Genomic DNA, 23,358 nt, shown 5'->3' on the forward strand with positions numbered 1-23,358 from the left:
ACCTATCCGATCCGTTTCAGTGCCGGTTCAGTTCCGTGCACGGACGCCAATATTCTTTCATACAAATCAAATGCAAGCGTTCACACTTGTCCGGCACGGCACCGTCCCGGACAAGTGTGAAAGCTTGCATTTGAAGTGTATGAAAGAATTTTGGCGTCCGTGCACGGAACTGAACCGGCACTGAAACGGATCGGATAGGTGTTAATTCGGCTTAATGTGTGATTTCAATTCTGGTAGCCAGACACAATTATGTAAATCTTTAAAATTCTATTTCTGTGATCTAGATGATAATTCCAAAGTTTAGCGAGACGAGAGAGGCTAATTTTTTATACGCCGCTACCCTAAACTGTTCTACAAAACTTTTGCTCTTTCGCGATGTGTGCGTGAAGCAAACACCACCCACCGTGCTTGACAACCCATCCCTCGCGATCCTTTTAGTGCAAAACACAAACAAAAAAGACAAAAAGGATAACGCAAGCAAGAACCAAGCTCTAGACGGGAAAATTTTCCGTGGCGTGATTTTAATTTTTTCCTCCTAACAAATGTGTTTAAAGGTTGTTATACTGATTTGTTTTGCTTTGTCATGAAATTCACGTAGATTCGGTATCGTGTTGAATAAATGTCGCTCTGGCAGCAGCAGAAGCTAGCCGCTGCTAGTCCGGAAATGGGTGGATCAAGTGTAATGGAAAAATTGCTCGAAGCCCAACAGCAGCAACTGGATGACATAACGAGTGAATCGTCATTCTTGGAGTTTCTCCGAAACGAGCAAAGCTGCTTGGCAGCGGTAATATCTGGAAGTTGCGGTAGCGCCAGGGTTGCCGTTAAGGAAAACGGTTCCCGGGAAGATGTAGATGTGGATAGAATATTTGAGCAGGTGAGCCAGCTGGCTGGGACGGGGGAAGACAGCAGAAGTGTCGATGAGATCCTGCAGGAGGCGGAACAGTTGATAAGAAAGCAGCCGGTTTTCGGGGAAGTGAGTAGTCGGAATGATGATAGCTCGCCTGGGGATGGGTTGTTACCGACGGAACAGACGACTAGTGCTTTGAGAGATATTTCATGTGAATCGACGCCAACGGAGATGAGAGGTGGAGTACTGGAAGAACTGGAAGTGCTTGCGATGAGAGAAGACGGATTTCAAGAGGTTGACAAGGTAAGTTAAATCAGTGCGATTTGTGATGGTAAATAAGTCTCCGGTAATTGGGTTTTATTTTGATCACAATTTTGAAATAGCGCTAGCGATAGAATCGATAATTAACAAACCATCTTGTCCGGATGGCTGAATCTCGCTTGCCGGAAGAACGAACCCATGGCGACCGGTGTCTCTCAGTTCTACAGTATAAACAAATTTAATATTCATTGCACCTCGTGCCCAATCATCTGATCCACCGGCTGCAGGATATAGCGTATTTCCCGACGGTCCAACCGTGTACTGAGCACCTCCTTTTTGAAGCATTCGCTAGAATGAAACATGATAGTATAATGAATCAGTTTTTCAATTGGGGATCCAATCTCACCTGAGCTGCCTCGTCGCCCACCCGTTTCAGATCTAAATGATCTGGCGGAACTGATCTATCGTGCCCCCACGGATACAGAATATATTGGCCGTAACTATGGAAAGTTAGAAATCCTTTCCAATCGGCTGCCGACTTTTGCATAAACTTGTACACAGCCTTCGTTTCCGGTTCTGAAAACGCTCCCGATCCGGCATATATTTCTGAGCAGGGTTGTTTCGAAGAGCCTTGTCCACCCCACTTGTATCCGTAATTTCGATTCAAATCAACCCCAGCGCATGGACCGAACTTTACGGCCCGACGGTTCTTTCGCCACAATCTGTCAATCTTGTGGGTGTATTCGTATCCATCCGGGTTGTGCACCGGAAGCACGTACCAGTCGATGTTTCGAATGTATTCCGGTTGATCGTCCCATTCCTCGACCAGATTGTTTATGATGTAGGTAACCGTAGCCGGACTGATCCATTCGCGTGCGTGAATACCACCGTCCATCCAAACGGCTGCGTTCGATGGGTTGCCGTTGGAAATACGGAGTACCTTCATATCGCGCCCTTGAAACGATTTTCCAATGCTGTTGGTACTGCACAGATCCGGGTATGTCTTGCCCAAATACTCCATCCATTCGTGGATGTCTTCTAACCGATGATAGGCTGTCCATGTCATTCGATGACCTGAAGCAGAAAAAAATAACAAAGTATCCTATAGGTTCTTTGATTATCTTCATGTAATAGCACTCAGCCAATATTGATCGTACAATCGAAAGCGATGCTGAGTAAAAAAGCGTAACAGGCGTTGTCGGGGTGTTACTGAATGTGCAATTGCGTTGCAAGCCTTGACGTATGGCGGCGAGGGTACTTAAATTTTTCCCCTTAAAGTATTGATAAAACTTTTCGAAACCATTCCGGTGCCGGTTGATTCCCATAACAAATCGGGAGCGGTAAATTAATTACACACCTTTTGTGCAAAAGCGCGCGCCCTGTCCGCACGGAACGGATCAATCATAAAAGTTTTGAAGTTACTACCTATATGGGAATTGAAACAGTTGAAGTTCTATCGATAATTGCTTTAATTATCGTTCTTGATTGGTTTACGAGGGAAGGTTAGAAACTGTTTTCGCCGCTCTTCAAGGGCAGTAATCACGCAACTAAAGAAGAAAGGATTTTATAACACCTCACAAATGGATTGGTTTGAGGTAAGCTGTAGGACTATTACATGCTAATCGCACCGGAAATGAGCCAATGGTGGAAATATTGCTTTCCACTGGATAATTTACTGCTCATGTTTGGAGAGTTTAGTGTAGGTCTTTCCTAGCATATGTGAGTAATACAACAATTCATCGACAAAAGTGTGGCTTGATGCAAGCACAGCTGAATAATTTCTTCAGTAGTGTCAATTGATAACTGATATCATCGAGTAAAACGAGCTATTTTGATGATGGTAGGTAGGTGGACGTTTGATGGATTGATGGCAAAATCCATCTAACGGATAGAAGGTGTTGAATGTCTATAATAGGATATTCACAAAAGTTGCATACATTTAGAGTGAAGAGAAGAGGGAGCACAGTACAAGTCATGCTGTTGCCCTTGGTAATCCCTACATAACAATCCATGTGTGAACACCCCTCTCTGTGTGTTTTGTCCGTAACTTTTCATACTAAAATGCAATAAAAATCCGAAAGTCAATCCTGAAATCATAGAGCAAATTGTTCAATCTTTTTTAGGTGTAATGTGGGTCTATTTATGTAGGGGAGACGCGTGTATTTATTTGCTATTTAAACATAGTAAAACATTGTTTTGTGTGTTTGGATTTCTCTTGAAAGGTTGAAGTGAAATTCCAACTCTAAAGATATCCTAAAATTTAGAAAAATTGTTTTCACCAATGTAAATTAGAGCACTCTAGTTAGAGTGTGGCCATGAGGAAGAAGAAAACATATGACGTATCCAAACGAGCACGAAATTTGACCTAGTCACCATAGAAATACGTCAAATTTCATGCTAGTTTGGATACGTAATGTTTTCTTCTTCCTCGTAGACATACTCTAACTAGAGTGCTTTAATGTAAATTCCTGTTCAACTTACAATTAATACTCAATTGCTGTTTTCAGACATAGGATTTTTAAGACGAAATTCTTCATAGAAGTGGAATGAATGTGAAATAAGTTGAATTGGCCTTTAATTTAGCACCAAAGCAAATATTCGGCTACGTTATCATGCACATACAGGCACAGAAGTAGCTTTATTTCTGGTCCATACTCGTAGCTTCCCCGCATCGATAGGGACCATGTCCCACTAATATTCTACAATTTATTTACAAATTGCGCTAACGCAGAATTTTTACAACATAGATAAGTAAATTAAAAATTCTGCAAAATTCATGGAAACACGATAACCGTTACAAGAGTTGAACTGAAAACCTGAACAAGTTTCCTCTATCCACAAAATTCCTTCTTCCGTTTCGTCAAACAAAATGCTCACTCACGACCAATCAAAAGCATTTCAATCAATCAAACCAACCTGTTCCTACCCGGTGCCCCATTGTGTTACACAACCCGCGAACAAAGCATTCCAGAAGGAAGAAGGGTGGGAGAACAACTCACGCAACTCTTCAAAATAACACTTCCCCGTGACAACCGGGTAGTAATCCGTTCACACCAAATAAATCGGGATTCGTGCCTTAATCGTCACAGTCGCGTTTCTATCGTTTATCAGGTCGGTTCGGTTCAGTTTCGGTTTGTTGTCGGTTCTTATTACCATTACGATTTTCCCACATATCCAGTTGGTCCTTGGGTGGATTCTCTTGATCAATCGCGCGCTGCATATTATCGATAACGACGTTGAAGCGGACATTCGCCTTCCGAAGAAAGTGACAGGCCTCAGGAAGCTGCTCTGGACGTTTGAGGAAGATGTCCACCGAGGTGGCATTGAAGGCCCACATAGCGGTTTCTGTCAGAGCGGAGGAAAAAGTAAATTCGTGAATTTCGCGGGATAAGAACTGAAGGTGAATTTAAACTGTAATCACTGAACACACCAAACTTTTCCTGCAGCTCTGCTACTGTGTTCTTCTTTTGTTGATCATCGAAATCAATCCTCCACAGTTGGGCTCCGTCATACGAGACAGGCCGATCTGGTTCCTGTTTGATTGTTTCATCTGAAATTTCCTCCGTAACCTTTTGAGGGTCGACTATCAGTGCATCCGCTGTTCGCCCGACAGTTGACAAAGCACATGTTTGATCAAGAACCACTAGCACTGCTGAGAATAGGCTCAACCACTTCACTTTTTCCATTTCCTCAATGAGCTGATCTTCTCAGCACACAAATCAACCGCGGAATATAGGTCAGTCTCCGTTGAGACTTTCTATATCATCCTGACTGAACAAAACCAAAAAAAAACCAAATCACTAACCAGTGTCAGTTCCCAATCGCTACTGTCTGAGAATGACTGACCGGTGAGCCATCTTATATACAAATGGGTGCTTTCTCCCGGTCACCCCGTAGGACCCCTTTCTGATCCAGCAAACATTGCCGTTGCATAGGGTAAGGAGTTCAATAATCCCGTTTTTTAAGCGATGTGCCACACCTTTCCCGTCTCGGAGCACGTCTCCGTCGGTTTCCATCTTACGTTATAGCTATACTGGGCACTCTGTAATGACTAAACGGTTCTCAGCACCCAAAAGAATAATAAAAAATAAAAATACACGACTAACAACGACGGCTTCAGAGATTGGTGATGAATGGTCAAATATTGAAATGATGAACACGCGGCAAGACAAGTACCTTTCCCAGATACCTATGTTGTTGAGGTTAGTAGGTGAGAGGGACGCAGAAGGTTGTTCTTTCTCCGGCGCGCAACGGGGGAGTGCTCATTATAAAATCAAAAAGCAGTGTCCCGGTACCGCAGCGACACTGCATTGTTTGTAGAATTTTAATAAGTAACGAAAGTGGCAATGGGAAAATAAATGTGCTACGGTTGTTATACCTGTTTACGGGCTATGTTTAGACCTATATGCGGTGTTATGTGATATGAGAATTGATTGATATTCCCCGATCGGTGCCGCGGTTGTGTCACTAGCTGGAGATTGCTTGAACAGTAAGTCCGTCTTGGTTAGCTATAGATCTTTCCACTACTGTAAGGGCCAAATGGGGACGGAATCGTAAGCGGGGACACTTGCACATATCCCGATTTATTTCAAACTTTGTATAAAGATTCTATGTATAAAATACCTTACCCCTTACGTTGAGTTTTCGAGATAATTTTTCAATAAAGGGAATTTTTTACTAAAAGTGGCGGAATTTTTCGTGAAAAATAGCAATTTTTTTTATTTTACTTGATTTACACTTCAAATGATTATTTTTTAGCTTACAGAGAAAATAAATGAATCCAGCGACACACGATTATTTCACGAGCATCATCTTCCCGAAACAATTGAAGAATTTTATCTTTGAACAAATCGCTGTAAAGCTCAATTATCTTCGGGTCACCTGTAAGAAACAAAGCCTACAAACCATAAGAATGAGGCGTACTATTTCGTCTCGCAACTACTCTTGTATATGGTAAATCGGGCATGCGTGGATTCTAAAGTCCGGGAGCTTCACGCTTATTTTTATGTGCAAGCTGAAATCGTCAAGAGATTCATCATCTGCATGCGAATGATCACTAATGCCGTTCTTGTCTGACCTCTAAACTAGTGTGATTTCAACCCCAACGCGTAAGATGGGGCTCGAGAAATTTCACCCGTAGGGAGAGAACCCTTTGTTCGGGGGTCAAAGTCGTATTTTTGATGCCTATTGTCTTTGAGGTGCGTTAGGCGTCCGGAATCGTTTCGAAGGAGATCTTTTTTGGTCGACGGTTTTTGTGTTAGGATGGGACTTGAGTTTGGAGGTGCAGCTCTAGATTATTATTGTGCTTTGGCAGGTGTGCAATTCTGGAAGTTTTGGGATGGGGGAAAATTAAATACTGCATTTCCGAACTTGGCTCGGAAATTTTCTGAGTCCCGGAGAGCTTGAGCGTGTGCGACCACCTCTGACTACTACTGCGTTATTGCTCAGAGAATCAATAGAAAATAATGCCTGGGAGTAACAAATCATCCTTCAATATACAACACCTGGCAATCTCAAGTTGTTTATTGATTAATACCGGCGCTGGCCAGGCCCGAACATAGATCGCATTAGGAAAGAGAAGGAATGTTAGTGCGACACTGTGCGCCCACGAGGAGACTTACTAGGTGCTTAAAATACGTTTAGAAATATCGTAATAATACGTAAATAAAATAGACAATATCTAAAATTATATTTAATTCATATATTTTTACAAAAGACAAACTAGCAAAGAGAAAAGCAACAAAAATATTCGAGAACAAAAAAATAAAAGTGGAAAACCAGCTGAAAAATATAGGGGTCATTCCACGTCAAATTTACAACCAAAATTTTAATTCCCTCCAAAATATTTTCTTGTATTATTTAGCTAAAAATCTTCGACACGCATTTTTTTTTCTTTTGGCTGAATATGACATTTTTTCAAGTTATTAGTTTTTGAACTGTTGAAGTTTATAAAATTGGACATTTTTCAAGCACTGATAACTCGGAAACGATTCGATGCATGGAAAAAATTATTAAATAAAAAATGTGTTTTCAAATAAGCTTACTGAAAAAATTAACATTTTTTTGTTGTTGGATAATTTATGAAATCTGCCACCATTATAAACAAATTAATATTTAAAGAAAATAATAAGCAAAAATGATCAACTTAAAAAAATAAGCTGGCCCATTTTTTACTTATTATTTTCTTTAAATATTAAGAATCACCTTAAAAAGATTGTGTAAAAATTTGGGAGAGGATATCAAAAAACTTGGCGAGATATTACAATTATAAACTTAAAACAAGGTAATTTTACATTGAACACCTGGTGACAGACCTGTTATAAAAGTAATAAGAGATCCATTCTGATATTTCTACACAATCTTCTCAATATATTTATAAATTATTTTAGAAAAATTATATTTTTTGGCTCAATTTATATAAAAAAATGATTAAGTTCAAAAACTCATAACAAGAAAAAAAATATCATATTCAACCTCAGCAAAAAATTCGTATCAATTATTTTTAGCTAAAGAATGCAAACAATTTTTTTTGGAAGGAATTAAATTTTTGGTTGTAAATCTGACGTGAAATGACTCAATAGTTTATTTTCGCGACAAAGATATGGAAAAAATTTGAGCGGTGCAAAATTAGCTCAAGTTAAAATCTTAATTTATTGTTGTTTGTTTGTTTATTGGGGCTTTAACCTCCTGGTCATTCATCCACCTTAATTTATTATTATCCCAACTACTACAGAGAGAAGCAAGTAGGTTTATCATAAGAAGATAAGAAGAACCATTAGAATTAATTTACTAATTTAGTATAAAAAAACTAGAAAGTCTAGAAGATGCAGGAGATCAAGTAAAGAGTCTTGTTTTTGTTGCTTTTTATGACACGAAAGTAGGACAAAACTGAATTACTAGTTTAAAACAACAATATACTAAAACCAGAAAATGCAGAAGATGCAAGAAATAAAGAAAGGTCTCTTGGTTTTGTCACCCTTTAACACAAAAACACAACAAAATATTTAATGAACATTATTTACTGAACTAAAAGCAAACTAATGAACATGACACTAAACTATTTGTTCTTTGTGCTGACATGACTGAATGAAATTGGTAACCGGTTTTCAATCCTTCTCGCGAATTGTCAATTCTCAAATCTCATACATGATTGAAGTCATCATTCCACTCAGACAAGACCATGCGTGTTCCCCATGCACATTCACTGTCCTGTGGATTAGTTCCCTAGTCGGTCAAATAAACACTAAAACATATAAATTAGTTTGTTCAGCCCAAAGAAATGTTAGCTTGATTGGCATCACCCGGCGGATACGTGTTTCCTTACAATGCCATCAAATAAACGAACATTTAAAATAACATAAGACAAACTATGTGCAATTTTGAAAATAATGAGCTAAATATACAAAAGCCCATGTGAATATGCAAACGACAAAACGAATTTTCAAATAGAAATATATGCGAAGTTACATACACACTAGCACACGCAACATGTAAACGATCCAAAACTTTGACATACAAACGCTCGTGTATTCGCGATAATATAAACCAGGTTGCAATCACGAATATGCAATCGTAACCAACCATCCTCGATTCAAACATCTATGCTCAGTTTTTCAGTTGCACCATTTCCACAATAGAAAACAAACTCATACACTAGTCTCAAGGTCTCAAATTTCAAGACACCATAGCCGCAGACTGTAGCTAATTGGAAGAACGCACATTTCCAGGGTCTGTCATTGCCATTGTTATTTCTCAGCCCGCACCCCGGCAGCCGTTCATCCGCCCATCTAAACTCTGTCAAGATGAGGACATACAATGCCCAACTGTTCGTAGGTGCTAGTCCGTATAGTACACCAGTTTCTTCCACAAGCAGGCGCCGGCTGTTAACCAGTCCCACAAGTTTCAGATACATTACATAGAGGATAGTCGGAGGCAGAAAATGAAGAGATAGTAGAGATTTTGGTTTGCTGAAACGAGACAAGAAAAGCAAAACAATTGTGATTAGTATTAGTTATAATAAATAAGTAGACGATTTCTCATCTGTTGTTTGTTTCCTTGTTCGTAGTCCTCCTTCCTGGCTCCTGATCTGTTTGGACTATTGGCTTTGCGTTTCCTTGGCCGTCACGTTCTCTTGCACCGAGTTGCATATATTGTAGCAAGAGAAATAAATGAAAAGACAAAAAATGAAAATAAATGCGAAATGCTCTCCTTCCAGACCACGAATATAACCTTTACTTTCCCATTTGCTTATCATTTTGGTACCACCCGGGAAGCACTTGGCCTTGTACCCACTGCTCTTCCACCATCCTCGTTGTTTTCTCCATTTATCACTGGCGTCACGTTCTCTGAAAGAAGATTTCCAGGTAATTAGTGCACTTTCTGCACCAGGTATCATATCGCATTTGTAGATACACATATTAAGTGTATTTAGTATACGATATGATGGTTGGAAGGATAGATAAGCAACCCAAGCTCCCCAAGAACGCACACTTCCAGCATCTGAACCGCAAATTCATTATTAAACATCAGTATCACATGCAAACATTCGAAAGTTCACGCAAATATGCAAATGACCTCACGGTTTTACAAACGAATTTATACACGCGGAGTTACAATACTCGCTAGCACACGCAACAAACGCCACGCGATTAAACACGTTAACGTGCAAACGCTCAAGCTCTTCTCGAACAAACCTAATCACAAACGCAAACATGCAATCGCGGTCGAATACGTTCGTGATCAAAGTGATACACGCTCCGAGCAGAAGAAAATAATTTCCGAATACCAAATTCAGGTATGCTGTACCCAATACATGAGCACCACAATAAGGTATTGAGGAGCCTTGCATAAGAGGTAAAATACCTAAAATAATAACTGAGACATGTACTAGGAATCACTAGTTAATAATGAAACGAGTTTTTTAATAACAAAACCTTTTCAACCTTCAAACAACAAATTCATTGCTTGAAGGCATTCAATATGGTATTGATTTGGTATTAGTAAAAATCATTGGAATACATAAATAACACTAAAATCAAGTATTATACCTGATTGAGGTATTAAGACGGTATTGCAGAATGTTTCTTCAATACCTGCTTAATACCTCAATGAGGTATTAACAATCAATTAAAACCAGGTTTTGGTATGATACCAGAAAATAGTATGCTCGGGTTATTGGCCAGTTATTTTCTCCTGGCCGGGGCAGCAACGTAAAAATACGATCACACAAGCAACGTTCATACAAAGACGCATACTAGTACACAGATTGTAAAAAATATTCGACTGGCGATGGGGCGAAGTACATTTCAAACGTAAAACTTGAAATTTCAATAATTGCCGTGGTTCTGCGATGCTATTGCTCACATACAAAACCATGGTTTAGTCCCTTAAGTTAGGAATTTATGGAACCCAGAAGCTCCCATCCTCAGTCGCGGCCCAGCAGTCTATGGAGGGAACCACAAAAAATTCCACACATTAGATTTGGAGCTAGAACAATGGTTTTCCGTGCTGATCTGTAATTTCCCCATGTATTTTGTATTCTACTATCTGAAACGAAAATATTTACCCCATCATAGATGAACATTCTATTCTAATGATCAGTCAAGTCTGTCAGTCAATTTGTCGAAATGTTAACGATGTGATAATCAACAGTACGCCAGAAAACCACCATTAATCCCCTTCGACACCAAGTCGCACCGCGGGTGGCGTCGGTAAAACTGTCGAATAGAAGTTCATAACAATCTGAATCTACATCTGATGTTGCTCCAAGTGTATATGATCCAAGACAACATATCAACAACATAAATACAGTAGCGCTTCATATAACCAGACAAGAAAAACTTAACTAAAAACTGCACTGGAATGGAGCCCTCTTGCTTTTTTTCCATTTAGACAATTTTGAATTTTTTTAACTAAGCGTACCAGTCCTAAAACTACCTCTTATTAAATTTCTGCTCTATACTTATTCGCAGATAAATATTCAAGACGAGGACACCGATCCATCGGCAATAGATTTATCCCGCCGTCGAAGTTTCGTCATCTGTACGACCGAACAACAGGACGACCAAACCTATCGACGACCCCACTCAGATCTAACATACACTGTACCCCTGCCGGTGTCAGTACCAGTGCCAACCGAAATGCGCACCAAGAAAAATAGCGCCACTACGTCCACCGGGAAAATTTCTCCTGCTACAAGCGGAAAAGTGTCCACGCCAAAGAAACGAACCAACATCGGTAAATCAACGCTGACAGCGCCTCGCAAATCCGCCGAAGATAACAAGGAAAATCAACTGTTGAGCCACGATGATCGAATCAAAGATCTGGAAGAAATCTACAATTTGACATTGAATGACACACGAAGAGAGCGCAACAGTTCATCGCCGGTAGCGGCGATCACTAGACAGAAGACCTTCTGCGACAAATCAACGGCCCCCTCGCCAACTCACTCTGCAACCCCGATTATCGACGACTCATATAGTTGGACAAAGGAACGTGAACTGGAGAGCAGTATCAGCGAACTTCAGGAAAAATTGAAGGACACTAAAGAGCGGTACGAGAGTTTGAAGATTCAGTACGACACGTTGTCGCAAGTGCACCGAGCGCTGCGGGAGAATCATGGAACGGTACAGGAGGAAAATGATAAGTTAAAGCTGGAAGTTCAACACCTGACGGAATGTGCCAATGTCTTAAGGTACTGTTTAGTTGAAAAGAACAATTGAATTGGTTGAACAAGATTTATTTTTCAATCTAGATCTGAACTACAATCCGCGCGAAGTGATCGAGATGCTGCCCTCGAGCTGCAAAAGATACTTCAGTCGGAGCTAGAGGAATCTCGGCGGGAGAAGAAACGGTACCAGGAACTTAACGAGAAGGATGCCAAAACAATCCAGGATTTACAGCGCCAGTGTCGCGAGATGGAACGGATTCTGATGCGAAAGCATCCAGATTCGGTATCAGCACTGATCGGTATGTTACTATGTGATGTTTCCGTTACTGTAAAACAATTTTTTTTTCTTTCAGTGGCCAGTAAGCAAACTGCCAACAGCAAACCGGGCGAAGATGCTTCCCAGACGCGTCGTCTGTTGGAGCAGCGCATTGCGCAGCTGGAATCGGATGCCAAGGAGCAGGATGCTAAGGCACAAGGTATTCTAGCAAACGTTCAAGCTCGCTTCAATTCCGTACAGGCTAAATACGAAACGCACATTGCCGATCTGGAGATGCAGGTGCTCAGTCTGCAGGAGATTAATTCCAAGCTGAATGAAAAAATCATCCGGCAGATTGATGAACTCTCCAGTATTACGAGTCACTCGGCTTCTTCGCTGCCCAGGGTAGCGGCGCAAACCAGCAGCAACTTTACGCAAACCGAAGATTTCCCCGAAAAGGAGTGTATTAAAACACGATCCATTTCAGTTCAAACGGATAGCAAATTAACGGGTGCCGTGGTCGCTGGTGGACGCACCCAGGCGGCATCCACGACGAAACGCGCTGCTTCTGCCAGTGCGGGTGCAAAAATTCCCAACTCCCTGTCGGACTCACACATTCAGAACCGAGAGGATGCTCATCTACTTGCCACGATTCGAGGAATGCGAGTGGATTTGGCCATCAAGGAAAAGGCCGTTCAACGGCTTACTCGCGAGTTGGAAGATTGTAAGAAAACTATCAAGAAGCTGCAGAAGGAGCGTGATGCTTATCTGAGACCGGATGGAAAACCTACGAGTAGCACGAAGGGTAAAATCTACGATCCTTCGCAATTTTCTGATGGAAGTGCGTGCGAAAATGGCGCACTAAAGGATGCACATCTTAAGATTAAGCTGCTGGAGGCAGACTACAAAACGTTGCACGATAAGAGGTTGCAGGATGTGGGTGACATTTTTCGGTTTAGAAAAAGGTAAATTCCTAATTAAGTGTTTATTTTAGCTTAAAACGCTTCAAGCAGCTCACGAGCGAGAGTTGGCCGCCTGTCATGAAACGGTTCGAATCTTACAGCAACGTTTGACCGAACGGGAAGAGCATGCACATACCAAGGAGAAGCGTCGACCGAACCACAACATCGACTACTATGCACTGAAAGCGAAGGTAAGCGGGAAAAGGGTGGATTCTAAGTAAAATATAAAGGTTGGATTTTTATTGAGAAAATTTAGTTGCACTCCTACAAACTCATTGAAAAGAACATCGTTTTATGTTAGATTTTTGTTATAAAAATCACGCTTCTCGCACTGATAGAACTGAATCCGACTATCTTTTTCCTTTTCTCGCTGCCATTCATTTGCCATCTTGATTGCTAACTGCGACGTTCCGGTTTTTTGGTTTCTGGCGTGCGTGTCATGTGATATTGCATTTTGCTTTCGATGTCGGAAGTAGAGAAAGCAATGTGTTAGGAAATCACTATCCGTATCAACGCGTCGGTATTGGCTTCCTGGGTCATATTGTCGTCGCCGGCGTGTCTGGGTAAATGCGACGAAGTTGGTTTATTCAAATCTGATTTTCAAGGGTGATGATAGCATTCAATACACGACAAGCAAGAAATCGAAATCGGTTTTATATGAAACCAGTAGTCAGAGTAACGGTCATTCGCGAATGGTCGTTCAGCCAGACAATCCCACTTGCACGTAGCAGTAGAATGTGCTTCGATATTTTATGTCCCGTTATTATACACGATATGTGTGAACTGCTGTTTGAGGAATAGGCATATATCTTATTTTTCTATTTTTTATCGAAAGATCCTCTAATTCTTAAGGTTACTCCCGTGGGAGTACAGCAATACAATACAAAAATAGACCTGCCGTATTTTGTTGTATGTTACAAGCAGAGATGCCAGGTACTTTTTTCAAATGTCTGCAATAATAATTTTAAAAGTCTGGGAAGAACAAAAAATGTGAGGCAAGCTAGGGTAACCAAAAGCCTTTATATTCAAAAATCTGCAAATATTTGCAACCAAACTAAAAAATCTGCAAATATCTGCAACCAAACGGAAAAATCTGCAAATATCTGCGTCATCGAAAAAATCTGCAGCTTAAATTAAAAGTCTGCGAATTTGCAGACTTGTCTGCAAATCTGGCATCTCTGGTTACAAGCTAATAGAAAATGAGTTGGCATCGCGTTTGATTCATATTTTTTAATCTTGCAATATATTTTTATGCGTCTTAACCCTCCGGAAGTCGCGCTTATGGCTCACTGAACCAGCAGACGCTGGTGCCCTAAGACGATTTCGCTAGATTTTCAGAGCAGCGCGCACTCAGTGCACTAGCGCGACTGCCGGAAGGTTAAGTATCTTGATGTTTAAATTAAAAATCAACGACTAACACCATTGATCAGAGGGCTTTCGATAAAAAAAGATTTTTGTTCGACAAGGTTCAGTTAGGCAATCCATGAGACGTTTCTGATCAGCTGATTATTTCTTGTTTACTTATTCTGACGTTACTCCGAGGGGTGCGACGTCCGACAATATCGTTGATTCGATCCAACATCAAACGAATCGGACTAACAAAGTTGTTTGTCGGACGAGTTTTTCTGTTCGCAAGAGTAGACTTGTTGACAGAACCCACCGCTGAATTGTCAAACAAACGTCTAATGGATTGCCTAGTTGCCGTTCTGAAGAGCCCTGCAGTAACTTTCAACGTTTTTTGGTGTTTTGCATGTTTATAATATATTTCGAAAATTTTGCTATTTATTTTACTCTTTTTTACCGTTTCTACATAATTTTGTTTGGTTTCCCCTCGTTTCCTTTTTTGAGCTCGATGTGAAAAAACTTCAAAAGTTCTGAATAATGTAAGAATTCCACAAGATTTGCTTATAATGTTCCTCTATTCTTCTGGATATCATCCATGCCATTACAACCCTTTAACAAAAACACACGACAAAACGGATTAACAGGTGACCTCGCTGGAACGCCGCCACACGGAGCGCGAACAGCGCCTCCACATGCTAGTGGAAGCTCTCAGCAAGGGAGGAAGATTGAATGGTGTACACATTCGTTCATTGACCGCTGGCGGTGCTGCTGCTGCTGCTGCTAGTACCGTGACAACCGCCACCACAATCGGTGACGAAGAAAACCACAACCCAACTATTGGCAACAACCGTAAGAGCAACGTTGTAAACGCCCATCAACACAATAATGCGACCACCGTTGGAGGGAATCTGTAAGCATTACCCGACTACGTTACCTACTAGGTTTTCGTTTTCTCTTTAAAATTTTTACACTTTTGATGTTGGTCCCAGTCACAAGGTGGTACTTTTTAAGACTCTCATGTAGTAAATCCACTATAGATCTAAATAGGCGTTGGGTTCCTAACTACCGATTAGATGTCAACAGATTTAAGCAATCGATTTTAGGTCGTTTTCTCCCTTAGAAATAATATAGTCTCCACTTTGACAAAATCGGTAAGAGATCATCATTGTTACTCATGCTAAAAAGTTCAACAATTGTTCATTTTTCATAATTAGTTAGCTATGAATTCGAATAATTTAAAACCATTCTTTTTAACTATTAACTTTCGAAGAAGACTGGCAACTCTTTCCTATCTCATATGTGAATCATCAATGCTCGCAAGGTATTCTAAAGGAACTATTTGTAAAAGTACCATCTGCTAGAGCATGACCCTGTTTTAGCCTCTCCTAGAATTGCCAGTCTTCTTGATATGCTGTCTTCGTTTTCAAGATATTCTTGAATTCCGAGAGGGTGCGGGCGTATGAAGGAGCGAACATCTAACAGAATATTTTGATAAATATAGAATAAATAAAATAGTATGGTAGATACAGAAACGAAAACAAACGAGTGTGAAAAAATAGCGTTTGAGTAGACCGCGCAACATTGGAGCTAAATCATCCACTAATTTTGCGTCCAAAGAAATGTTTTTAGTGTTTAGGAATAGTGGCTGTAGCACCATGTTAGCGTTTATTTTTTAATTGTTTGATGGGCTTTTCCCATGGACTAGATCCCATTGTTCATCGAAGACCATGCTATTTTCAATCAAATGATTTGAATTTTTCTAAAATACGTTTGCGGGAATATTTTAATTTGCTGCTTGTCTTTTTTCTGTTAGCCTTGGCGATCAGAAAGGTGCTGATTTTTGTAGAATATATTTTGATAAATTCCAAATTGGATTGGTAAAAATTTACATTAGTTCTAACGGACATAGTCTGTTTCCGTCAATCGTACTGTAGTTGTAAGGGTTGAACCACTTTCCATCAATCATTCCGTTCAATTTAGAGATCTCAGTGAATGGTAGTTTGCGCTACTAAAGAGCATCCGTTCCATACATGTTAATTGTAAGCATAATTATTTTAGCATTTAGCATTGTATTGGTCGTAGTTTTTCGATGGGTGGTATAAGAATAAAGTAACATAAAAAAATATCGTGACAATAGTTTTAGCAACAGTTTTTTACAAGGAGTCGTATTTTTGTCGCAGTCATTTTTTCACTCGATTTACAGTTAAATTTATAAACTTCTAAGTTTTCAGAATGCAAACCAGATTTTCAAACTACTGTCTACCGTTTTGCCGAGAAGAAGATACTCGCAAGCAGCAGTAAACAAGTTATCTAATAACATTCAATAAATGAGTTCAATTAACACGGTGAGGATTTCGTTGTATCCGAAATTCTAGCATTGGGAGGAAGTAATCGGATCTTTTACATTGAACCCGATTCTCAGTCACGTCACCTAGTGACCAGGAGAAAAATTTCTTCTAGTACTACGTGACTGAGAGTAGGTCCCATTACACGCAGTTTTGGAAATTAACCTAGGTCGACTGTGTACAAAGCGAACGTCTTGCCTTGCCACCTTACTACTTTCTTTCTATCGTAACCCTATTAAAAACATACACAAACTTTAACCCATATAGTCGAACGATTCCACTTATACTTTGGTTGATTCTCTGAACAAATCGTTAGGCTCTTCGATCATAAGATGTTTATAAGGGAATGCTTTCGGAATTAGATTCAAATATGAAAACTCAGCCAGCATAATATTCCAAATTTATTACCAACTACGGCAATTCCAGGAAACCGATTCTCGCTCGTATCTCCTGTTTCGTTTTCGCCATCCCTACCTTCGGTAGCATCGTCCCCGATACCTCAGGCGTTCTTATCGAGTCAGTGTCGCCGGTGGGGGCCGCTGCAGACGCTGAGCCACTTAGGGATGAGTCCTCTGTGGCCCGTGCTAACCGTTCCTGTTTGGCCACGTCATACTCCTTCAGATCGCTCAATTTGAGGGTAAAGTTCTGAATTTCACGGCGGCGCATTTCAATTTTTCCTTTGTTAGCACCTGAAAATAATTTGCGCCGTGACTGTGATCCGTAAATTTATCCAAGACACCCTGAATACTCACCACTCGTTCGGTGTGGAACACGTTCACTGATCAACCGCAAACGTCAAAGTGCAGAAATCAAAACAACACACCCAAGCGCTAGCGAGCGTATTTCCAGTTTTTTCACTTTTCAGCAGAAAATATTTCCTGTTTCTATCTATATCTACCGGTAAAACATTCAGTTCAACTGCCGCAGGATGCTGTATCTGGAGGATTATCTCGAAAGTAAGTACACTAAGTGCGATAACAGAAAAAGATATTCCGTCCCGTTGTTTCTGCGAGTATTTTCACATACGGTGGGTGGAAGCAAAATGGACGCTACTGTTTTAGTGTAAAACCTTACGGGAAACATGAGCATCGATTTTGAAGGTTTCGATCACTACTATAAGTGGTTACGTTCACAGTTATGCAGAAATTTTGAATTAGGCGCATCATTTGCGAAACCATGCCTTCGTAGGATGGCTCAAATAAAACTTCATTGAAAGATGTTTCTTTAATTTTTAACAAACTTTCTGCTTTTTTTTCTTCCTCAGTGATTGAACATTTACCACAAGAGCTACGGGATCGTTTCACAGAAATGCGTGAGATGGATCTTTCCGTGCAAAGTAAGTATATTGTGTAGCTAGGCTAGGATAAGTTTTTGATTCGCTTAAATGTTCCGCACGAAATTTTTATGTAAACAATAAAATGTTACAATATGTCTGTGGGTGTTAACACAATCGCATCTGTACATCCCTCCCTAAATATGACTCATACCATTTTTATTTGAGACTCGACTTCGAACCTAACTGTAGCTAATCCGTTTGTTTGAAGTCAATATCGAATTAAAGTTCCCGCCACTGAACTGAAAATCGGATTGGGTTCTAATTTGGATTAATATACATTAGATTCGCTCGCTGTCAGTCAGCTCCATTAAAAGCATTCGTTTGGTGCAAATAAGCTGGTATTGTTTCGAGGTTTTCAAGGAAAAATGATGTCGGTTTCGCCTCGACCAAAGCCATGAAGTAATGATTAATGAAATATGTCTCGCTTCTAAAGGGTTATAAAGGGTTCGAAAAATTTAAACATTAATGAGGGGGCATAAGCTAAAAGGATACATTTTTATTGAAAAAAATATGACTACTATGATGCTAGTAGAGCGGGGTGTATTGGGGGTAAACTGTTACTGGTTCAAATTTCAATAATCTTGAATAGTGAATGGACATAAACTCATCGTTTAATTAATTTTTGTCATGCAAATTAAGCTAAATTGTTAGTTCGTTACTAACAATCATTTTTCCCTTTTACTCTGTTCCCCAGACAATATGGACTCGCTGGATAAACGCGTCCGGACGCTGTTCCAGCAGTGCCGCCGTGGTGAGGTAGCCGGAGTACAGGCCGATTCGGACTTTCACTCGATTCGCAAGGACTACTACCGGGTGCTGGAGGACTCAGACGAAAAGGTCCAACTGGCCGGACAAATGTACGATCTGGTGGATCGATATCTGCGCCGACTGGACAGTGAACTGTACAAGTTCAAGTGTGAACTGGAAGCGGATCACAACGGAATCACGGAAATTCTGGAGAAACGATCGCTAGAGCTAGACTCGTCAACGAGCAATGGAGGATTGAATCAGAAAGAGAATCGATATTTTGATACACTGCCCGGTTTTACAAGCGGTGGTATCCTGAGCAGTGGCGGTGGTGGTAGTGGAAGTGCAGCCCGCGTGGATCGTTACAAAGTTAAACCGGAGAAACGGCGTGATAGTGTTGGGATGTCGGTTCTAAGTGGACCTCCGCCGGAAAAACGCCCGGCAGTTACTGTCACTACTGCAATCAGTAGTGGGCCTCCCGTTCGTCCGACAACACCGGGTTTGAGCGCTTCTACTGGTCCATACCATATGCTATCATCCTCCGGTTCAAGCACTCCGAACGCAACAACTTCGATAGCGTACAATCTGCAGCAGTTTGGAGCGGGCAATGCAATAGCAGCTGCTGCCAGTCAGGCCATAGCTCAGACCCAACAGATGCAGCAGGGTAGAAGAACAGCCAGCTTGAAGGCCTCGTACGATGCTATCCATGGCGCAGGTGCCACCGGAACTGGGCCTCATGATCTGCTGATAAATCGTGAATTGGCCGGAGCCACTCATAACGCGTTGCAGGCCGTGGAGCGTGAAACGAACAATGCGTTTTCCAATCAACAGCGAAGGCAGCACAAGAAAAAGCTGACCGCAAATACGTCTGCAGCAGGTTAGTGAGATTCGTTTGTGAACGACTTTTAGAATCTGGGTGCATCCCAGTTTGACAAATGTTTTAATTGTTTAATTTATTTGATATTTCCGAAAAGAATCATTTTATTTTTAATTTATTTGGTGAATTTGGCCAATGGCTATCATTATCACAAATAAAATTGTTTTTAATTTTCTGTCATCATTTCGTTTCGTTTTCCTTCTTTTTGTACATTCCCATCGCAACACCACAACAACAACCACAACACCAGCCACACTGTTACAAGCACACCAGAAGCAGCAGCACTCAGTCGCCCTTAATCCTAACCTGTCCTCCTCGTCTCTAGATTTGCTGGAACCGACCACCAGCGTTGTTCCCGGGTTGCTATCGGGGGTAACGAGTGGACCATCGGTGGCATCCACCAGCATAGGAACATCGAGACCACCCAGTTCCAGCTCCGGGGGTCCACCGCCAATGAGTGCTGCTGGTTTGGGGATCTCATTGTCGCTCGGAACCGGAGCAGTGCTGAACGAGAACGGGATGGTAGTGGAACAGACGCCCGATGGCGAGTGGACTTACGATCCGAACGAGCCGCGCTACTGCATCTGTAATCAGGTGTCGTACGGCGATATGGTGGCATGCGATAATGAAGATGTAAGTATAGAACCGGGTTAATGCAAGGGACTTCAACTAACAGACAGATATGAAATATGCCTTCAAGAAAGATGAAGTGGAAAAACTTATATTTTATTTATAACTCCATCAACGCTAATTTGTTCTACCATCGTTTTCTGTTTCTTTTAGTGTCCTTTCGAGTGGTTCCACTACCCATGCGTGAACATAACATCCTCCCCGAAAGGTAAATGGTACTGTCCGCAGTGCAGTAGTTCTATGAAGCGACGCGCTTCACGAAAGAACTAAAGCGTACACTCAAATATCCGGCATGATACGGTAATTAGCTGTTTTCCTAATCTATTACTACTCTATTCATTGCAACCCATATTACCATGTGAAAATGTTGTTGAACGAAAAAATAATAGTTGGCCTACTCCGGGACGGCGTGTAGCGTCCCGGCTACTTTTTAATCAGCAAAATTCAATACATGCAAGAAAATAAATCACTGGTATAAAAAACTCTTTCCGTACATCGATAAAACTGCTTCCGAAATCCGGTGTGTTCTATAAGTGCTGGTGGGAAACTCGCTTACTTTGATGAGTTGGCAACTTACAATTCTCGGCTATCGGTTCCTTTTCACACATAAAACAAAAACGAAACCAATGTGAACTGCGACGACGGTGACTGCCGTACCGCTTTAGAACAGGATATGGGATTTAACAGATTTAACGCTCACTTCACTCGCTTCGTCAGGGTCGCTTTGAACGGTTGTGTTTTCGCTCTGTTGGACGTGTTTTTTTATTTCTAAGCGCAGTGATTAATGTGTCTGTGGCTGCGCGGGTCCGCGCCTAGTTGTTGGTTGGAGAACACGTGTTCTACCTATTACGGGTTGAACGTTTATTAATATTCGTGCATAGGAGTGACAATTTTATTACTGGATCGAAAAATGGGTCTTGAGGTAAATTTGGTACTCAGTTCTATAGCTTTTTAGTGGGTCTTCTACGATATATTTTTTCTTTACGACTTTCCTATGTCGTTTTTGTTTGAAACGAAACTGAGTTAGGTTTTAACCCCAACTGCTATCAAAATGTATGAAATGACAGCGTTTAGGACCTAACCCAAGAGCCCTACAATTAGGAAGCTTTCGGAAGGAATTAGGAAGTGGGTCGTGAATACCCACTATTCCGGACATTTCCATTCTGAAGAATCGCAGCCTAAGAACGATTACCAGCTGACTCGGAACATGGTGTTCGCAGACCTATCACACCGGTTTTTCTATGACTGAATTACGCCATATGCACACATACTTTATAGAGACAGTTTGGGCGCAATCGCTTCGTCTACCGCAATTGCACCGCTTTCCTCGCAAATATGTCCGCGGTTAAGCCTTTTTCACGCTAAAATCTTCCAACTACAAGGAAGTCTGATGTAAATAACTTCAACATGCAGTTAAAATGTTTTTGATTATTTCACTGTCTAGGATCAAGCATCGTTGAGTTCCAGGATCTAGGATCCTTGAGTTCCAGTAAACTGTATTTTACTTCAACAAAGTCATGCGTACGATAAGCATTATAGTTAGAACGTAGAATAAATTCACGCCAGAAGGGGTTATAAATTCTTTATCCTCCTTCGATGGCATTTTGTTTTGAACATAACACTCGGGGAGAATCGAATCGACAAACAAGTCAGCCACTATATGAAAGTACAAAGCTAGTACTTTCAGAATCTTATGATGTTTACTCATTGACGTGTTGTTTAAGGTGGAAGTTTCCCTAGAAATATCGCAAAATTTGGAATATCTTTTTAAATACAACAGATAGGAAGCTACTTTGTTCCGCAAAAATAAGTGATTCGACACCGTAAGCATATGTGTGGAAGATTCCGAGAACATGGGACAGTAACTAAAAAATTTATCACGAAAAAACTCATTTTAAGGGGTCTTCAGCAATTTCTTTTACAGCAATATTTTCTGCAACTTTGTCGAAGATACGAAATTTATATCTTAATTAGTTCAGGAAATAAATTTCGTATATCACTTATAGGTGATTTAATCACTGAACAATATATTCCTGTAGATGTGCTGTTCTCCGAACAAACGATACTGTGCAACCTGTCACGAAATTCGACACAAAATTGTTCATTTAGCAAAAAAAAGTAATCAAAAATCCTGTGTACGTCATTGGACAAATCAATTTCGAATATACTGTGAAAATTTCAAAACGATCAAAAATCTTTTGTTCGAGTTACATTTCCGGCCAGCTCAAAAAGGTGGGTTCGAGAAAAAACGCTGCTAAAGTTTTCAGCACACTCGAGGTATACATAAGAGGCATTGCGGCAGAATTGAAAATTCTCGACAAACATGTGATTACGGCGTAAAAGCCAACTGTCAAAATTCTCTTTTCCAGGCAAACCATTACTGGTCGAGTACAATACATGGCAGTTAAGAAAACTTTTCTCTTTTATCTACTGCTAACATCTGCGATTTGTGAGTTACGGTTTGTCCGGAATTTCCATTCAAATTTAATGTTAACAGTTGGTTTTTAAGCCGTAATCATATGTTTGTCGACAATTTTAACATTTATATATTGTTTTCGTCTTCCATTTATTGGGATATCATTTTTAAGATCCTATAGCGCAGTTTAGGCCAATAAATACAATATTGATTCGTTAAAAATTCTGCGGTGGTGTAACCCCTTAACCTGTCCGGTTGACCCTAAGTGACAGGGCGAGATTTTCGTACCTACACGACAAGAAAGGGAAACAAAGAAATAAATTAAATTTCACCGTATATTGTCTCCACATAACTCCTCTCGGCTGGCAACTACTGTCGCTGGATGCTACCTAAGATGGGCAGGGGGGCGGTTTCTTCCGACCAGCCGGAAAAAAACAACAACCACGTTCTACTGGGTCGTATCTTTGGTCCTTGTATTTTAGCTAGTGAGATGAGCTCGGCGTCTCTGTTGGAACCAACCCCGCGACGGTGGTGATAAATCACCGGATCGTCTACTCGCCACCAACAATCCCGGAAGTCACCGCTGTGATCCTCCCAGAAGGAGCCTTTATTCGCCCTGCTTTGTTCTCCTCGGCAATTAACTGTGGAGGAGAGCTTAGCTCGTTCCT

General features: G+C 40.8%; 3 protein-coding genes across 4 annotated transcripts; 2 read left to right on the forward strand and 1 right to left on the reverse strand.

The window, feature by feature from the left end:
• Nucleotides 1–414: 414 nt before the first annotated feature.
• LOC131692695 (centrosomal protein of 162 kDa) lies at nt 415–16,680 on the forward strand. Its single transcript, XM_058979882.1, has 7 exons — nt 415–1,150; nt 11,080–11,801; nt 11,862–12,076; nt 12,131–12,969; nt 13,028–13,186; nt 14,984–15,249; nt 16,564–16,680. Exons 1-7 carry the CDS (start codon nt 620–622, stop codon nt 16,664–16,666), a joined length of 2,835 nt encoding a protein of 944 aa, XP_058835865.1. The 5' UTR covers nt 415–619; the 3' UTR covers nt 16,667–16,680.
• Nucleotides 1,214–5,695, reverse strand: LOC131692747 (carboxypeptidase B-like). The gene is made up of 4 exons (XM_058979985.1): nt 4,539–5,695; nt 4,262–4,453; nt 1,515–2,182; nt 1,214–1,456 (listed from the first exon to the last, which is right to left on the reverse strand). Exons 1-4 carry the CDS (start codon nt 4,792–4,794, stop codon nt 1,214–1,216), a joined length of 1,359 nt encoding a protein of 452 aa, XP_058835968.1. The 5' UTR covers nt 4,795–5,695.
• Nucleotides 16,681–17,497: 817 nt separating the features above from the next.
• On the forward strand, nt 17,498–20,742 carry LOC131692880 (inhibitor of growth protein 3). 2 transcript variants are annotated; one of them, XM_058980230.1, is made up of 5 exons: nt 17,498–17,640; nt 17,949–18,020; nt 18,715–19,644; nt 19,895–20,277; nt 20,428–20,742. In XM_058980230.1, the coding sequence occupies exons 1-5, from the start codon at nt 17,613–17,615 to the stop codon at nt 20,542–20,544; spliced, it is 1,530 nt and encodes a 509-aa protein (XP_058836213.1). In that variant the 5' UTR covers nt 17,498–17,612; the 3' UTR covers nt 20,545–20,742. The 2 variants fall into 2 exon arrangements, with proteins under 2 accessions (XP_058836213.1, XP_058836223.1); XM_058980240.1 differs by having other exon boundaries at nt 19,970–20,277.
• Nucleotides 20,743–23,358: the final 2,616 nt, after the last annotated feature.

The sequence above is a fragment of the Topomyia yanbarensis genome, chromosome 1 (assembly GCF_030247195.1).
Source record: "Topomyia yanbarensis strain Yona2022 chromosome 1, ASM3024719v1, whole genome shotgun sequence".
Classification (NCBI taxonomy): Eukaryota; Metazoa; Arthropoda; class Insecta; order Diptera; family Culicidae; genus Topomyia; species Topomyia yanbarensis.